The 19,662-nt window shown below is 37.4% G+C and overlaps 1 protein-coding gene across 3 annotated transcripts in view; it reads left to right on the forward strand.

Moving 5' to 3' along the window:
- The window catches only part of MOB2 (MOB kinase activator 2), a 115,706-nt gene that overhangs the window by 50,209 nt on the left and 45,835 nt on the right, over positions 1-19,662 (forward strand). The window contains exon 1 of one of the 3 annotated variants that reach the window (XM_085302172.1): positions 5,170-5,222. The exons of the other annotated variants lie outside the window; for them this stretch is intronic. Coding sequence (XP_085158298.1) covers positions 5,185-5,222 — 38 coding nt within the window. The 5' untranslated portion in view covers positions 5,170-5,184. Of the gene's footprint in view, positions 1-5,169; positions 5,223-19,662 lie in introns of those variants that run through there. 3 annotated transcript variants of the gene reach the window in all.

The following is a 19,662-nucleotide window of genomic DNA, read 5'->3' on the forward strand; positions in this document are numbered from 1 at the left end:
TAAGAATGATTAGGCAAAATTTATATAAAAGCCTTGTAAAAATGTTGGGTTTTCTTACTTGAGAAGTTTTGTGTGGGTGTGTATTTTTTTCTAAATTTATAAACCCTGGCTTTTGCCCTTGTCCRGTAGAAACTACTTACCCACCCTTTTCCGTTTCCAGGCGGATTGCTTTTCTGTTATTTCAGTTCTGTAACTTTCTCCAACACTGTCCTGTTTTGCGTATTATGAAGTGCTTGCAAATAACCCTTTCAGTGCTGGTGTCATCTTTGCCTTATAGGACAGGACTGACTGTTGTATTCACTTAAAAAATATCCTCTTAAAACTAAATTAAAGACTTCTTATGTGTTCTTTATGAGTTTCTGTTTGTATACTAGGAATGTGGTTTGGCTTACATTTGTATATTGACCATTGTAGTGTCCCCAAAGTTTTTTTTCTTTTCTTTTTTTCTTTTTCTTTTTTTTTTTTTTCATCCAAATAGATGGAGGACCGAAATGGGATTTATTAACAGATTTGGCAAAGAAATATCCCTCTAGTTCTGAAGCTGAGGCAGCACTATCTTCATGTACAGGATGAATTAGCAGAACTTGAGGAAAATATGATTGTTTACAGCTATGTCKTCTAGCCAAGCTTTCTGTTCTTTATCTCCTCCTTTTAGAAGAGATTGCTTACTTATTCGTTCTTGTCTAACAGCAATTGATATTGACCTATAAGCTGCTTCTGTAGTAGTAGTGTTTGAATTAAGACTGAATCAGCTAAGTAGTTAAGTATACATAAAATGAGCCTGATTCACCCACTTTGGAGCCCTGTTTGGTGTATAAGCTAATATGCAGTGTGTATTAGTGTATAATCAGAGTGGACAAGTAGAATCAAATTTGTTGCTTGTGAAAATTCAATATTTCATTATTTATCCTAGGAGTTAACTTGGCCAGCCCTTTAGTGTAAATTATGATGCAAGACCATGGAAAATAAGGACAAGCAGTAGTTCAGTAGAAGTTTTCCAGAAGAAAGGAAATAAGTTATTCTCTTCAATAGTGGGACATATGCCAAATTCAGATAGAATTTTTCAGAAATATTGCATGGAATTAGTCAAGAATACATACATAAGATAATGTTACATGCTGTATCAGTAATTTTAACAGACATGCAAAAGCTATGGCCCTGGAAAATAGGGTACATATGGGCACACTGTCTTCTCTCTTTCCTGACCAGATGTGGAGCATTGAGGTTGCTAGTGAGTGTTCCTTTTTAGATGTAGAAAGATGTTTCATTCATATGCAAAACTTCCTCCGGATGAATAATTAAGTCCTGAGTGTACTGTAGTCTTTTCCAAGTAGTAGAATGACTAGCTATTCTCTTCTGTCCCTGGCTTTTTAGTTAACATGTACATTTCCTTGTTAGATGGAGAATTTTTATTATAGTAATTGAAGCAGAGGTCTTTTAACACTTGTCTCCCAGCCACTTGCTACTTTGAAAAAAATGAAAATGGTAGGTCACCCATACTAATTTCTTGTATCTAAAGAACTGTGCTTTGAGCTACCTTCAAGAAAAACTGGACCGAATGGTCATGTTGAAATTCCTCTCAGAAGCAAAGTAGTAGTCGGATGAATGTTTAGCCTGGGATAAACCATGATAATGTGCACAGATTCTACTTGGGGAAAGAAATAAAATGAAATAAAAATGGACTAAGAATGCTTTACCTCTTTAGAAGGGATCCTAAGGAGAGATAAATGTCGTTTCCCTCCTCACATATGTTTTCACCACAGTAATGATGATTTAGCTTGTGAATGCTGTCTGGAATGTGTGTATCTAGAGAGAGGAAGGTATTTTGTTAGGTGCAGCTACTTGAAATACAGCAGGAGACTTTAGCTTGTATGTAGCATGTTGTCCCACCATAAATTGCCCACTTCAGAGAGTTTATTGTCAGTATATTTACATTGGCTAAAAATATAGGGTTTTTTTTTTTGGTCTCTACTAAGCAAATGCATTTCTCCAGAAGACCCTTCTGAAGCAGGAGTTCATTGTTTCTGAAGCAGTTGTGTTGGCAAGCAGACTTTCACTGTGTTTTTGTGGTAAGTTCTTTTGTCCATGATAACATTTAGGAATCGCAGCATTCTGAGTCTGATTGGACAGTTTATATTTAGTTGCTGGTTTCCTCTAATAGCTTTCAGATGGAGATGTTAAAGAACACATACCCTTGTGCTGCTGTAATCTGTGAGATAGAACGGGAGAGTGAAAAAATAAAAAGCGCTGATGTGTTTCAGCGGAGGTAGAGTTTGGAAGAAACAGCAGCTGCTAGAAGCAATGGAATTCTGAAATTTATTTTTAAGAAATGAGATAGCTAGTAAAAACAAAATGTGCATAAAATCAGTGTGAACATCACTTTAAATTTTGCATCCAGAAAGGAGCTTAAAAAAAAAAGCTGGGGGAAAAAGTCAATTTTTTAATTAAAAAAAAAATGTGATTCTTCTGTTCAATTTTTGGTAAATGATATTCAATTGCTATAAAATAAACTGTTAATCATCAGATGCCAGCTCACGATCAACTCCTGTGTTCCCTGGTGCTGGTAGAGTTAGTACTGAATGCATTAGTATGCATTCAAAAAAATACAATGTCAGATACACTTTAATTATTGTGTCAGATGCATCCTATGAGTGGGGAATTACTTGTGTCTAAACTGATTTATTCTGAGGGTGGGGTTAAGGCTGCAACACAGCAGGTTTCCCCCAGAAACCTTTGCTTCCAAGAAGAAAAGTGACTTCAAGTTTTGGCTTGACCTACATTTTACATTGAATTTAGAAATAAATTTAGAATTTAGTATGCCTTTTGATTTCTTTATTAACTTTAACATTTTTATTCTTTAAGCACRTAAGTCATTTGAATTTTCATTGATAAGCTCAGCACATGTCTCTGCTTTATCCAGCACTGGTAGGTAGTTGGCTGTAACGACTCAACTTGTAGTTTTTATGTGGCCATCCTGGACCTTCACTCACTCCTGAGAGGCAGCAGGGCCTGCCCATAGCTGCTCAAAGAATCAGTTCCTGGTGTCAGCTAACGTGTAGGTGAGATCTTTGCAGAGTTGATGAACATGAAGTGTAATTCTTTCTCATGATGAATCATAAAAGCAGAATGCTGCTACTGCTGTAGTGTATCTCTTCGCAGTCCTGGACATCATAATGTGTTCCCCCCCCCCAGGAAAAATCCAAAGCATGCTGTAGTCTGGTTCTACTTCATCTAGTTTGTCTCATGTGTTTGGCCAGCACAATTTTCATTCTTTATTCCAGCTAGTAAAGGGAGGAAATCGCAGAAAAGTAAAGCCAAAAAAGACCTATAGAGGTCACTTAGTCAGTCCCCAGCCTCAGAGCAAGATCATCTCAAAGGCGTAGAATAATGGAGACTCAGTAATGTATTCCTGTGTCACTGTGCTATGTAAAAAAAGAAATTCTAATCTGGTTTGTTTCTTGCTTAATTCAAGTCCTTTATAAAGGATAGAGCAAGGGCATGAAGAACATTATTTCCTTTCTCTTTACAGCAGCATTTTACATTCTTGAAGCCTATTTTATTGTCTCTGTCCCTCAATTTTCTCATCTTTGAAGTAGATAATCATGCTTACTGGTGCCCTCTGGACTCCAGCAAACTCTACCTGTGTTGTGAACTAGGATGCCTAGAATTGGACACTGTACTCTCCATGAGGCTGGATAGATGCTGAAAAGAATTAATTTTATCTTGCAGAATCAAGATGTTCATACAGCTCAGTCTCATTGCCTTTTTTTAATCAACAGTCTGAGATTGTTGATTTCTTCACCTGATAATGCGTTGTAACCCCTCCCTTCCTCCCCCTTCAACATTTGTGATCTAATCAATCTCTATATTAGTATAGGTGATTAGTCCTGCCCCTATAATCTCTGGCAGCTAGTACAAAATAAAGCGATTCTCCTTATGTATAGGCTGCGCTTTTTTTTTTTTTTTTTTTTTTTTTTTTTTATATTTTCAGATAACAAATCTTAGGGAGACAGCGCAAAGACAGGATCAGGATGAGAATTCAGAGTTTGACAAAGTCTTCAGTCATTCAGATCATTAAAGTAAGTGCACCAAGGCCAAAGTTCTGTGGGACCCTACCCATTGCTTCCCTCTGTTTAGGCAGTAAATAATTAATTAATCTTTGCCTATGGCTAGCAAACAGTTTTCCCACTATCTTGGGGTTTTCTTTATCTAGGCCACAAGCTACATTCATTTTTTAAGAAGTTTTCAAGTGATTTCTTTTACTTCAGTCTCTGTGTGTTGATTTGCTCAGTCAGTAAATGATCAATAATTACCTGGAGAGATTTTCAGTTTGTGTAACAGATTCATCCCTCTCCTCCACAAATTCAGTTGTGCAGCCCTTTAGTTCACAGCTATCAGGGAACAGTAGGTTGAACAGGAAAGGAAGCAAAAAAGCCTAATCAGTGTGATCCTGTGATTTATGCAGGGCAGCCTGCCCAGGACAAGACTGCTAGAGCATATTCTTTGCAGTTTTCAAGTGTGACTGTAGAGTTGCTTATTTTAAACTTAGTTTCTACAAAGAAAATAAACTTTTTAAGTGCTATTTAATTGTATGTCCCTTTCCACATTTCTTGTTTTCAGCTTGATAGTAAAAAAAAAAAAAAAAAAAAAAAAAAAAACTCTGAATATTTGTTAGTTAGGGCTGCTTTTTTTTATCTGCCTTGTGCTCTGAGAATAGTGAGGAATACTTGAGTGATAGTCGCAGCAGGGCTCACGGAGAGAAGAAATATATCTGAAGCTGCTTGCAGACTGATTGGAAGAAAAGAGAAGCCTACCAATAAACTGTAATTTTCTACAACGTTTATTCTTGCAAACACAGGGTGTGGTTAAGCTATTTTATAAGCCCCCTTCCTCCATTATTTTTTGCTGCTTTTTCTTGGTGGTTTCTAAGATTTTGTAGGACGTGGATTGGGGATATTTTACACCTCCAGACTCTTGTTTGGCTGCAAACAGTTTCCTCTGGGCTTCCTGCTAATTGGCTCTAGTGGCGGTTTCTCATTGTTCCTTACTGATGACTCAGAGAAACAGGAAAGAGATCCCCTGATTAACAAAAAGCACAAGCACCAAACAGGTGCCTCTGTTCTGGCTAAGCAGAGGACAAACCTCCTCATTCTGGATTTTTTCCTAAGATTCTTATCTGCAAGTATGAGACTCAAGAGGAATGGTTCATACACACTGAACGGGTAAGAAATGGACTGCATCGTCTTTTGAATCTTTGTCATTAAAACTGCACAAAAACYGTAGCCTTTATTTTTCTTTCTTGTGAAAGGTTACATGAAATAACAATCAAGTGTTTTGTCTTTGAAGTAGTGGAGGGTCACAATATGTAACATGCATAGCTTATTTAGCGTGCTTTCTTTAGCATTTTGGTAGCTTTGCTTTTAAAGCATGTGCATTTGTAAGTGAGGTGGGGGAGGGCTAGAGCTGTCTGTGTGCTGAAATGGATTGGATCTGATCTATCAGTGGAAGAAACTACCTGCTCAGTAAAAGCACCGAGGCATTAGAATCGTGCGGTTCCAGAAGAGGTGTCTTGGGGTAATTATCCTCCTAAGTGTTTATGAATGTGCCCCATGCTTTTGATAAAAACAAGGGCTCAAGTCATTAAAAGTGATGCTTCCTCTGTAGAGAATAAGGATGACTTGAAAATTTGTCAGTCTCAACAATTAACTAATTTTAAGTCCTGAAAACTGTTCTGACTATCTTACTAGTTCTGTGGTTCTGAAAATACTGATTTTCTCTCTGGTTGCTGTAAAATCCTCTCAGCAACAGAGGACATAAAGTTACTGTAAAGAGCTTAAATAATATTTTCTTTGTTCAAGGAACCTTTTTTTGTAGTAATTAAAAGTAGAGAATTTTCAAGTGAAAGTGTTTTTTTCTGGGATTGCATTTGATTTGACTAGCACACATGCGTTGTATGTCTTCAGATGAAGCGGGTTTTATTTCTTGGTACACTATACCTGACCTGAAGGGGATTTGTATTTCTTCCATGTAGCTATGTTAACTGCTTAGCTATACCTGGCTGCTGACTTGACAAATGGAGAGAGTCTAGCGGTATTACTTTACTTTGTTGCTGCTTGTAACCTACTGTAGTGAGCAAGCATTTTGATAAGTATGTCATGGTGCAAATGGCTTGGTGCTTCATCCCTGAAAAGCCCAGTTATATTCCAGAGTACAGCTGGAGACTAGCACAAAACTGCCTAGTTAGTTTAAACTGCCCATTGCGCAGCTGGTCACGATTGGCAGTCTGTGCACAAGGGAAGGATATAGTGTTGTAAGCAGATCAGGTGGGAAATGTTCTGGCAGTGGTGTTCAGCTATTCTGCACTGTTTTTGCCTACACTGGCTTGCACACGCCCAGTTGTAAAGGTCCTTTACTTTGCTGTTATATATTTAAATATGATTTTTTTATATATAAAATATGACCACAGATTAGGTTTTTAGTAGCAACTAGTTTCATGCTAACATCTTTCTAACTTATGTTTAACTTTCTTAAGCCTGTCGTAAAAATTTCATTATCTGACTCTAAACAAAATCAAACATAATTGAAAGTTACTATCTTACTGTATAATTGTACATATATACATGTATACAGTAAGATGAGTTTTGTCACTCAGTGGAATTGAGTTTGCAGTAGAGAGAAGTTAAGAATATGTTAGCATTAATTTTGTTCTTTGGCTGAATTTTTGAAGATTTGAGAGATTAGCCTAATTTAGAGAGTCAAAAAAATGATGAATGAAAAAATACGATGTGTACTGCTTATGTTAATGGAATTCTTTAGTTTTGAATTATGTATGGGAAGAACAATATTTAATTGATTTGAGATCTAAATACGAATTAATATGTGGTATAGAACTTAAGGGAAGTAAGTTGTGCAAGATAATTCTGCGTATCTTTTTTGCATTGTTCTAACTTGTAAGATGCTACATAATCATTTTAAGGAATTTCACTTCCTTTCGCCCAGTGAATACSTGGTATTACATTTTATTGTAGTTGTTTGGCTTGAAGTGTTGTGTTACAGTGAGTAAAACCAGTGGCACCCAAATGCTTGCATCTAAAAGGAGCTTCGACACTGAATTTGTGGGTTTCTCCAGTATTATCTGATTCTAACATGCTGATGTGCTTTGCTCTATTAAACAGCAGATGCTGAGGAGTGAATTTATCTAATTAAATAAATTCCTTTTATGTTTATCTCTTGCCTGGATGTTTTAATAATGCAAGGTAATGGAAAAAGAGCTTGAAATGTTTTCCTGTTCATCTTAAGCTTTTGGCTTGTCAGCAGAAAGGCTTGTTTTGATCTCTAGGGTTTTTTGTTTGGGACATCGTGTTCCACTTGTCAGGTGGAGTGGCATCCTGTCAYATAGGTCACTTTAGGAGAGGAGAGCTCAGCGTTTTGGAACGTTGTACAATGAATACAAACTGTTGTTGAAGTGGGTATCTGCAAATGGCAGGAATATAGTTACAGCGGGATTACTGTTTACAATATAGCACATGAAAACCATAAGCCTCTGTTATTTATTTTTATTTTTTTTTAAATGTGGGTAGATTGTTCAGCCAGATGTGAGTACCTCAAAATAATCAGCATGTTCAGAAATGCAGCCACAGAATACGGAGGTAAACTTGCCACATATATTCTGAATCAGGCAAGGTGGTGTTAGACCAAGCGTGTTTTCAAATATTAAAACATGGATGATGTATATCAAGAACAATARGAGTTACTTTTTTTAACATCAAAAGTCAGCTTGTCTGTGACCATTCTTCTTTATACTGGCTTATTTTTTTAACTGTAGTTACTGAACTTTGTGTAGGTATTCACAGAAGAATGTGTAAGTTAGTATTTGCAATGGAGGGCGGAAACCTCTATTTAAAACCTCAACTTTTAAAAGAAAAATGAACTTTTTTCTCTTTACATACTGTATCCAGATGTACTTAAAGGATCAAAAAATGTATGTTGAGTCAAAACAGTTCTTTGCCTAATTCAGGAAAGTTTGAATGAAATAAGCAGGTGTTGACTTCTTGGGAGAAGTTAGTGTCATCACAAGTGACTGTTGCATTGTCACTGATACTCTTCCTCTTTGATTGGAAACATTCTCTATTGGCCTAAATTTCTAAAGTTCATCCCTTTGCTCTCTTCTTTGTGTTTTTTAAAAAAACTAGGCAAAAATATTAGTTATGTTTGCATGTGTCATTTTGTTCTTAAAGTAAATAAACTGATTCTAACTCATTAATAGGATGCATTTGTCACAGAGGTTGGTTTTTGAAGCTCTCAATGTTGTTAATTTAGGAAAGTAAACAATTTTTTTTTTAAATCTACTTTGCCAGTAATCTTGAGAAGGATTTTTCTTGTTTATTATTTATTTTTTTCTGTGTGTGATTCTACAGTAATTAAAAAAGTTAGCATTTTCACTGATAATCCTCCAGAACTCTCTACAAGCACACCAAAATGTGTTCTTTCACTTAATTTAAATTAACAACAGGGATAGAGTAAAATCAGCAAATTTTTAGAAGTAGAGAGGGAAGACCAATTTTAAACAAAATTCTGAGTAACATTCAATCCTAACCTATACAAAATGCTTTTTATTTTTTTAAATATGTCATAATATATTGACCAAGAAATACCTTATTTTGAAAATACGCTTTCTATTGATGTTTATTCTTCCTGTTTGGCTTTACTTAGGAAGTGCGTTGAAATGCCCTGCTCTTGATACCCGGGTAGTTTTATTTTTTTGGTCAGGCTTTTCGCACAAGTACTCTGACTCTATACTCTTCTTACATTCTGTTTCCATAAAAGTATTTGTTCTTCTTACCATTTTGCATCTAATTTACTATGGTTTTTACATGCTAATTGTTTCTTATGTCAAAGTGAAACCTGTTCTGCAGCTGTTTTAGCTTGATTTGAAAAACGAAGGCTTTATAAGTAGTTCATATTTTGTTTTAGTATATCAAATATGACCAAATTTAAGTTTTAATTAGTGTTTTTTTTCTTTAGTTACTGCAAGATGTGGTGCTAGTATCTTGGATGAAGCAACCAAAAAGAGTAATAGAAGTACAATCTCTGAGATAAAGGGGTTATGCAAAGACCCTTGCACCTTTTGCATAAAGATGCTTACTTTTTCTTTTAATATTTCCTCCTTTGACATTACAAAGTATTGCCAAAGATGTTGCAGATATTTGGGTCAGTTTTCAGGAAAACTATGACTTTCCTGTTATGTGCTAACCTGCAGCGTGCTGATTAAGTTTCTTTGTGTTACATAATTCCTTTTTGATGACAATTTTTTCTGGTCATCTGAATTTGGATGATGTCCCTTTTTTTCCTTGGTGTTGTGTTTAATGGCAGTGTGAAATGTATCCATGCTGTAATTGTTTTAGTATAATTCTTCTCTTTGCAAATGCTATTTTTTTTAATCTTCTCTCTTGTCCCTTTAGCACTTGGATTTACAGATAGTCAGCGTAAGTCTTTGCACACTGGTGAGGTGTGAAATGGTGCCTCCTTACTCTCTTCTAGTTGGCATAGCTATTTTGACAAAGCTATGCAGTCACAGTTGGTCTCTGATATTTTCTAAATCAATGTGCAGCTTTAGAACTCAAAAACTGTCTGAAGAGGACTGTTAAGATTGTAAGCTATGATTTCCGCAATTTATAAATAGCGGTCATCCAAAAGCCATGTCATGATCATGGAAACTGGACAGCATGTAAAATAGGTTATTCATTGAAACAAATATGTGGCACAAAGTAAAAATTTTTATGTTAAATAATTTTAGCTTCCTTTCCTTATCCAGTTCTGCACTGCTGAATAAATGCCATGTGGCATGTTTTTCTGCACCATTTTAAGTGCAAAAGGAGTATAGCTAGATTAGGCATTCAGAAGTCAGAAAGGGTTGAGAGCTTAAAAATGCACTGTTTGCAGGCAGCTTCTTYGGTAGCGCCAGTGCTGCTGAGGAGACCTTGCTCAACTTTGCTGAAATGTTCTTGTTCAGCCTGTGGTGTCAGTTAAAACTGAGAAGGGGATCTTACTGGTGTGTGTAAGTGTCTGAAGGGAGGGAGCCAAGGGGATGGGGCCAGACTTTTCAGTGGTGCCGTGCGACAGGACAAGAGGCGATGGGCACAGACTGAAGCACAGGAATTTCTGCCTGACCGTGAGGGGGAATTTCTTCCCTGTGACAGTGACGGAGCCCTGGCACAGGTTGCCCAGAGAGGCTGTGGAGTCTCCTTCTCTGGAGATATTCAAGGCCCTCCTGGATGCAACCCTGTCTAACATGCTSTAGGTGACCCTGCTTGAGCAGGGAGGTTGGACTAGATGATCTCATCCAACCTCAACCATTGTGTGATTCTGTGGCTCAACTGAGAGTTCAGAGAGCTGATATCTCCCTTTTCCTGCCCAGTGCTCTTCCAGGGACTTTCTGAAAATGCTCTTTGAGCTCTGCTATGCATAGAGATCATGTTTGCTACATTCACCTTGGACGTAAGAGTATATGAAGGTGATTTTCACATAATTGTCAACTGCTTTGATGGCAAGTCTGCCAGGAGTACCTGATTCTCATTATGTGCAGTTCCTCTGTATGGTGCGCAGCCAAGTTGTTACATCTACCTACCTTAATAATGCTACCTTTTTCCCCAGAAAAATTGAACTATATAAAAGTGAGGATAATTCAGTAAAAATCTTACTATATTTTTAATAGAAGTTATATTTTATCCTGTAGCTCCCTGTTTCTCATAAACTGATACCACAATTTGAAATAATATTTTTTTCCAAAATAGAAGTTTCTGAAAAAAAAAAAAATCTTGTTCTCCATCTCTCTTGAAAATATTTAGAAAGTAGAGCGAGTTGGATGTATGTAATCAAAGGCAGAAGTAACCCATGCCTTGAAACAAATTTGAGTTGAACGAGGAAGAAATATTTAGGAATATATTACCATTAGTGGAKGTTCAGCTAACTGATAAAATATTGTTGGCTTCAAAATCCATTTCATCTGCTTCAAGCCACTGATCTTAACTAATGACTCTTGATTTTGAGCCACACTCTGAACTTGAAAATATATATATATATTTTTGCTTATACACTTCCCTCCTACACTGACACAAAACAAAGGAGAAAAAGTAATATGTTCGTTTTATTGAAAAAAAATGTAAAAATAAGAGCTTCTGCTCCAGAAGGCTTTTTCTTCTTAAGTATAGTTTCAACTGTAAGAAAAAATAGTATTAAAGGATGTGACAATCAGCTCGTGAAAGCCTGTTAAATACCACATCTGGCAGGCAGAAGTAGTATGAACACCCACGTATCTTATCTGAAGAGAAGCAGCTGTGAGAACTATTTTACAGTCCTCCCGAATTACTACAGTTCCTGTCATTAAATAAAGGAAGATCTAAGAGTAGTAATACAGACCGTTATCCTTGGAAAGTGCTCCAAAGTTTTGTCACATTAAGGCCAAAAATGTAGATTATCTGCTTTGGTTTTCCTTGGATTTGGACTCCATTTTTGGAGAGTCTTCTTTGAAGTGCTCTGTGGTGTCAAAAATGTAAGCCAAGATGTAAGGCCGGCAGTGCTGACTGAGCTCTGCCTGACGCAACGTGATCTTACTGCGCTYCCAGGCAGAGATGGCTCTGTGCGTAGCTATAGCTTTAGTTATAGGTTTGTGCTGTCATTTTCTGAAGTTGACAGTGTGTTCATTCAGTATGCTTCAGTTAAAAGATGACCTGATTTCTGATATGTCTTTAAAATGCTCTTTTTTCATTGTTGTTGGGTTTTTTTTGTTGTTGTTTTTGTAGGGGGGGAGTTAATACAATGCTTGTAGGGGATAATGTTTCAGTAGTGTTAGGCATTTGTGAATATGTAGGCTGAAATCCTTTCGATTTGAGGAAGGTCTGACTGCTGAGTGTGTAGAGAGAGAACAACCTCTGAGGAGCTGCAGAATGTGGCAAAGGTAATCGTTCACAAACAGTTGAAAAAAATTTCTCTCAAAAACACTTTTGTTGCCTCTTCCCCCTTTAGAGGATAAAAAGATTATATTAGGCTTCCACTATATTATGAGAAAGAAGGAATGCCATGTTAAGGAAGAAATTTGTGTGTTTGGTAAGGTGCATCTTTCGTGCCAGTGAGCAATCAGATTTTGCATTTGACTTTTTCCCTCCCTTTCYATAGCTATTTAATGTTTGCACCTCCCAAACCTACAGCTACCAACCTTCAAGTTTCTTCTAAGCTCTTCATGCTTTTTCTTYGTTTGTACATTGAGAAGTAAATTTTGCTGTAATACTGAAATGTCTTTAATCTGAAATCAGTACCGAACCTGAACTAACTGAATTCCYTCTAGACCTCTAGACCTGCCTTGTAAGTGCTGGCAGGCATGAGCAAAGGAAACTGCAGAGATCCTTGCAGTCTCCTCCAAGTCAGGACTGAGATATTAGGGTATATTGAAGGAAGGTTTGGAAGAGCTGCAGTGAGCTCTTACAGTCAGGACAAGATTTCAGGCTAGCACCATTGCCCACACGCAGCACAGAGCAGAGCCAAGAAGAGCTGGCTGTTTTTGACCACTGCTGCTCACTCTGTGCTGCAAAGATTTGTTAGTGCTGGTTCTGGTTGCTGTGGTCTTTTCAGACTGCTGCTTGAGGGAGAGACCCATCATGCTTCCCTGTTTGCTCTGCTGCAGGAGCACTGCAGAGAGGTAGGGAGTGGTAACAAGGAGACTGATGCAAGCAAGGGACCTCAAGGCAGGAAGGCTGACCCTAGTCTTCATATCACCATCTGGTGATGATGATTCCTACTATTTGCAGCAATTCCAGCCCATTTTGGCATTTTTAATTTTTAATGTCCTTTTTCAATGGGCAATGCTGCTGCTGTCCATCTTGTGATAAGGTAGTAGCATATTGGCCCAATAGAGAGGGAAAAGGAAATACGGTGCAAAATACCAAATGTTGTTCAAGAATTGTAATCCTAAATCTTTGGAGTATATCTTCATCTTTAGGAAGGGGGTTTCTTTTATAGATAATGTTTGTGTAACTGTTSTCCTCTATACTTGATCTGGCTGTTCTGGTAGTGTTTGTCCTGAGATTTATTTTCTCACATATGTTTTCTCTGGTATTTTTTTGCATGTATGCAAGACTGGTTTATGTATTTTTATATTCCTTAACAATGTATTTATAAAGATTTCAACTGTAAGCCTTATATAGGGAAAGTAGTATAAATTTAGTGCTTCCGAAGAGGTGATTTCATTAGAACTTGCACTGAATCATTGTTGTATTATATTAATAGAACTGTTTCCAAATATGGATTTGGAACTGAGCCTTCTTCATGGTGAATGCTGYAGATGATTTAATAAAAACATGTATTTAAATTAAGTATCAAGTATTTATTTGGGTAGCTTCTTGATCAGAAAATTARTCAGATCAGTGGAGCATGTAGTGTAGACTTAATCTTGTAATGTAATTCTGAAAGCATGGTACTTTATGCCAGCTTTTATTTCAGCAGAAAAAAATCTTTGTTGTTTTGATGCGAAAAATGCATTTGTTTCAATGGAAGATTGCATAGTGATTAAGAAATAAAAAGYTCAGAGAAAGACATTTATTTTAATGCATACTCTTAAATCTGGCCTGTTCAATTAGTCTCCTACCCTTGGGGAATATTTAAAGCAAAGAATAACCTGCAGGAGTATATGTGCATTGTCATAGATTATCTGTGCRCAGCTAGCAATAACTCTTCACAAATGTTTAATCAGCTTCTTCCAGAAGCAAAAATTTAATTCAGAACTCCAGAATGTGCTGTTGCAGGTCTCCTGGGTGCTGTATATTCTTCTACACTCTACTTTTTTCTCCCCATACTGTATACTTTGAAAATGTCTCACTTTTTTGATATAAAACAATTGTGTAGAACAGCTTCAAGGAAGCTGTCATCCTTGGTCTTATACAGAGTTTTGGACAGTGATAAATGCTCTTATTAGGATTTTAGTATTACAAAGAAGTTGTTATCTCTGCAACTGTGGACCAGAACAGGGAATGGCAAAACACTTAATTGAAACTTGAAACTTTGTTTTTGGCACCTTCTGTTCTTGTTCTGTTTCCTCCACCCAAAGTAAACTGTGTAGTGGAGCATGTAAGATGGTCAGGGATTAGAATTAAGGTAGTATGTATGCAGGGCAAGAAGTGCCCACTGAAAGTAGACACATAAGTTATCCATTGTTTTACATTAAAGCTAATAACATCCTAATTTATAGCTCATTAATAATAATAACTAGGGGGACCAAATTAACTCTAAACTTGTATGCAAGTTGCTGTGATTTGCAGCTTCAGTAGCCCGATGTGCACTGGGTGGTTTATTTCACCTTCTTGCCTCTGAGATGCTCTGGAGCTTTTTAAATGAAAATCACTCTAAGATCATAATGAACAAGTGTATAAAACATAGCCTTATTAAAAGCTTTTCCAATGAACTCAGGCTTAAAAAAACCGACCAAACAAAAAACAACAGAACAAGAGCTTATTTTCTTCCTTGCATCACTGTCAAACTGTACCTGCAGTAATGATGAGGTGAGGTCGGTTTTCTTTTCTCACAGGTGTATCAAGGGAACTTTTGCTTATGGTCCACTCTAAAGCCAAGAAATGAAGACCTATTAATGATTTTATCTTCTGTTCTCAAWGCTCTGTCTTGCTAACTATGCAGGATGAAACATCACTTGTTTCATTTTGCTGCTAGTTCAGCTAAAACAAAATGTGTGTTCTTTAACTTCTTCTGTGTGGGAGAGAGCAGCAGCAGTGTTGATGGAAGCTAAAGATAACTACGCATCAATCAATTGGCAGGAAAGATCCTAATAAGAAATATTAGATAGCTCAGAGCATCACACTGACCTTGTGTGTATGTCAGATTTTATTGGCTTGGGGGCTTTATTTCGTAGTAATCATACAGCTACTTTACCCCCAAAGTATTGGACCCATTCTTTTCCTTATCTTTGCTTTTCTGGTTGGTCTTTAGTTGTAAGTGTATTCTTGTACACTTTCTGTACAAGTGTACAGTACAGCTTTCTGAGGGGACTTTAGCAGTTCTTTCASTGTAGTTTTATAGGGCATATTATGTGCTTTTTATAAAGAGTCGTGTTCATAGAATACTTTGAAGAAGTGGATTGACTATATGCTTAAATATTTTTATAGGGTTAAATGGTGCCTTTTGCAATATTGAGTGCTGTCGCTGTACTTAAGAATATTTAAACAAATCTTCAGCTCTCTAAAACACTGTGCAGTTTGACGATAAACAAGCAGAAGAGTAGCTATGCAGTAACTGAAATAATTTAGATTTTCTACAAGTTCATTCCATCTTTTGACCTAAGATCATTTGATTTCTCAGTGGCTAGAATATGGCTTTTTGAGAGAGATTGACTGTCCCATGCTTTTACCCAGTTTTGTGCTCTAATACTAGATGATAGATGTTTTATGTGTAGGTAGTTAATATAACTTGGTGTATGATGCAGTAAAATGCAGAGAGATCACTTCAGAGGATACCGGCTGGAGGTCAGAGCTGTGTGTTTGCTTGCATCGCTCCAGGTGTTACCAAGGGTCTCTGGAATTACCCAAGCAGATACGGTGCGACCTCCTGTGTTAGATTAAGCGTGTAGCCAAAGTGCTGTGTAATGGAGCATTTCCTTTTCACTTGTGCTTTGTGCTATTCACTTTATGAGGTACCTTTTGTTTTTGTGTTCTAGAGTATGGTTAAAAAATGCTATTTTCAAAACTTTAACTATTTATCTACATTTGTAATGCTGCTTCAGTGGAAGAGACTATGCCTTAGGTTTGGGGGATTTTTTTCCTCTTGTCATCAGTGTTTCTTTTTATTCTTTTTTTTTTCCCTTCTTTTTGTCCTGTCATCAATTATTGTTGGGACTGGAGAGATTTGAGTTTGAAATGATTGTTGTTTCAGAAGAGTTTTTGCTATCAGAGGATCATCTTTTGGTAGCCTTCTGTAGCCATTTTCAAGCTACAGCATATGAAATACTTTCTGGTGAATGCCTTAAACTCTGAAGCCAATGCTGATGCCTTCCTTTCTGAGATGATCTGGGAGCTGAGAGCAGTGGAGCAGTGCAGTAAAAGTCATCACATCTTGTTACMCATCCTGGGCTCTAATGCCAAAGAAGAGGCTGCCTGTGCTGGGAGTAGTTTGTTTCTCGCAGAGCTTGTCTGTCCCGAATTCCTGACTGGTCCTCTTTCTTGTGTGGGAACCAACCCCATGGTGGACTCCTTACCATGGTCTTTGCAGGTGGATCCAAGCATCAGGAGATAGAGAAGGTGAAAAGAGAGGCTGCTATGGCAAAGGGCAAGGCAGCAGAGAGTCAAGTCTGCAAACTGGAAAACTAGCTGAGAGTTCTCATTCTGTAGGGACCCTCCTAGAATAGGTGGAGAGCTGGAGATTTTGGTGTGCAGGAGAGGGAGGAGAACTGGCAGAGGGGATATGTCAGGGTACCTCTTGTTCGGACTGCACTGGCATAAGCTGGAACTCATGGAGCATATGTTATGATGGAGGAGTGCGTGATACGTGCATGTTATTCACATTATGGAAAATTCTGTTGGAGGCACACGCTGTAGCAAAGAACAATGTGATTTAAAACATTCTGAGAGCTGCCGATTCCGTAAACATTAAAGCTGTTCTTAATATGGGCAGCACAGCCTGTGAAAGAGGCTAGGTACTGAGTTCATTCATGACTTTTTGACACATGACCAATTTGTGTATTTGGTCCCATTTATTCAAATTTTGGAATATTTTCCTATGGTGTGTTTTTTTTTCTTTTTTCTGCAGACAATGGCTACAAAGGCCTTCTACAAGCATTTATATGAAATAGCTTCTGGGTTTTTGATGTAGCCAGTCACAGAAATGTTCAGGCTCTGGCTAGTGGAAAAAAAACAGTCTCATAGGTACTTAACTTTTGGATTTAGTAGGTTATTTTAGGATTTCTTTGGGTAGCTTCAAACCACCTACTGATAATTTGTTTCAGTGGTGAGTCTTCCTTCTTATCATGCTAATTTTTCTGTTACTAGTTCTTGATATATATTCCTGGAGTATACCCGATCAACAGAAAGGTCCCTCTGTTGGACCTTCCAGTCATGCAAATTACAGTTACCAGGTAATGGGCCTTCCTAGAAAATCCATGTAGTTGCACCCTGCACCCCCCCCCCCAGCTAAATACAATGTTGTTACTAGTTTATTCTTTCTGAAATGGAGGTATGGATTTATTTGTGTGCTCTGGGGACCTATATTCACCACTAGAAACAGTATAGTCTCATTATAGAACAGGGATAAAAATGTCTAGCTGCTTTTTTAGGCAGTTTATAAGGAGCATAAGAACTAATTAACTTGTGTGGTTATTTATTACAAAGGGCTTATTTCTTTGCATTTGTTATGTAAAGATGAATAAAGTCTTGTGCAAGAGTGATCACCTGAAAACTCAAATAAAGAATGACTTTTACTTAAATGTAAAATAAATGATTTTTTTTGTGGATAAGACTGCATGAAATACAAAAAGCATGTGAAAAGAGCAGCAGCAGAGTGGGTAAATATTTGTAATCCAGCCATCCTGTTGCTTACCTTAGGATAATTACTGGTCTGCATTTGAAGAACAAATCTTAATGTTGCCAAACTCCACCTTTTTCCTGCCGACACTGTATGTGGGAGAGCCTTTATAAGTGTCTGTTTCCTGTTTCCCAGACAAGGGAGGGGAAAAACGTGTTTTCTTCTTATTCTGAGAAACAAAAGACAGGCAATGACTACATACACACACATCAGCTGCTCCTGGGTCAGCCTCGAGGGGAATGTGCAAACAGCTGAAGGCTACAGAGAGTTTCTTGGTTTGACTGTTGGCAAAATGGGAGGTTGTCACAGCGCTCTGGCTTAGCATGGCTTATCTTGAAAGTGTTATGGGAGAGGGAACTGTAGGAAGGGTCATAGGAGGAGCTGAACACGAGTGTTTTATTATGTCACTTTGACCCAATCTTTGAAGCATAGAAAAACATGTCAATCCCTCTTCGCCCCCTCTTCCCTCCCTCTTCCCCCCAGCTGCCTAAATCCCATGTTTGCAGTTTTAAGGATCAATTTTTGTCACAGATTATTGAGTTTTGAAGACTGAGTTTTGCAAGGAACAAAGGAAATAGTAGTGGGGAGGGAGCATACGCATAAGCCACTCACAAAGTAATCGTAGTTCTTCTCAAATGTAATGATAATTTATTTGTAACAGCAATTAAAAGTTACAGGGTAAGAAGCACAAAATACTTTTTCTTCTGACTTTAGAGAGATATCCATGCAAGCTTGGCAGCTCTGTTTGCAGCTCTGTGCCTCGGGAGGAAGTCCCTAAGACTTCCTCCGATACCAAGTCTTTTTCTTCAAATTTTGACAAGCTATTCAGATTCCAGCTTTTAGTCCTGAACCTATTACTTCATATAGGAGCTGTTATAGACCTTGGCTGTTGTGTATATATATGAATGTCTTGAAAAAAGGTAATAGCATATCTACTAATTAACTATTCCATATTATGTGAATAAGAAATAGCTCCAGTCCTTTTCCACTGTACATTATGGACATTATTCATATTTATGTATCTGGATGTGAAAAAAAGTACGGATTGGAATTGATGTGTTTTAAAGACAGTTTTGCTGATACAGACTACTATAAAAAGGTAGTAGCCATGAAAATAGGTTTTATATTTTTGGAAAAAAAAAMTGCTTTCATAGAGGCTGCTTCAAACCAGTTAAGAGTTCATGTCTCATTTTCACCCTCTCCCTTTAGGTAAAAAAAGTTACTGATCTCTTAATCCTACTTAACCTTTGCTCTCTTTGGGAGAATTTTGCAGTCAGTGCTATATGTAATCAACAGTAGAATCACAATGCTCAGCTATATATGATTTATAGAGGATGAATGGTAGAAGGTCACTATGTATTGGTGAGGTCTGTGAATACATAATAGCCCTCCTAAAATTGTTCAAGGATTAAAAGCACGATTTGGGTGGGTTGTGGGTGATTATGGAACTATTGGTTGCTTTTTTCTCTGTTGTGCTCCTGAAAGGAGTTACTTCTGTGGTCTAGAAGCTTGAAGTTTCCTGTTTTGCGCTGCCTGCCAGCTCACATCCCAACTACAGCAGKTTTGGAGGCCATTTGGTGGGAGCGAGAGAGCATCTTACTCAGTCCACTACAGTTCTCCTAAGTAAATAATTTGAACTTTTGATATTTTGCATGTATTGAAAATCTACTGAAAAATCTAGTTCACAACAAAGCAAACATGTAGCTGAAATAAGATTGCTTCTGTGCCTTGATGTTGCCTGGTCTAGACAGATGGGTAAGTTTGCAGTGATTCTCTCAGCAGGGGAAAAAAAAGGTGTGAATTTCTGCTTCTCTATATACAAGAAAGTTTATAATAATAAATCTACTGTATAACATGGGTAATTATGATAATGATGAGGCAGTTTCTGTGTTACAGAAACAAACTGTGTTACAATGCACATAAAGTATTTTCATTGTCATGCTCATGAAAAAATACATAATACCCAGGTTTTCATTATCACTGTGATCCTTTGATTGTTGGACTAGTGCGTAGGATGGTGAAGCACCTTGTTGGAAAACCACAAGGCTGAGAGATGATTGTTGTCTTTTTGCAATCTACTGCAGTCCT

The sequence above is a fragment of the Rhea americana genome, unplaced genomic scaffold, assembly GCF_003343005.1.
Source record: "Rhea americana isolate MKP2758 unplaced genomic scaffold, rheAme1 scaffold_187, whole genome shotgun sequence".
NCBI classification, from domain to species: domain Eukaryota; kingdom Metazoa; phylum Chordata; class Aves; order Rheiformes; family Rheidae; genus Rhea; species Rhea americana.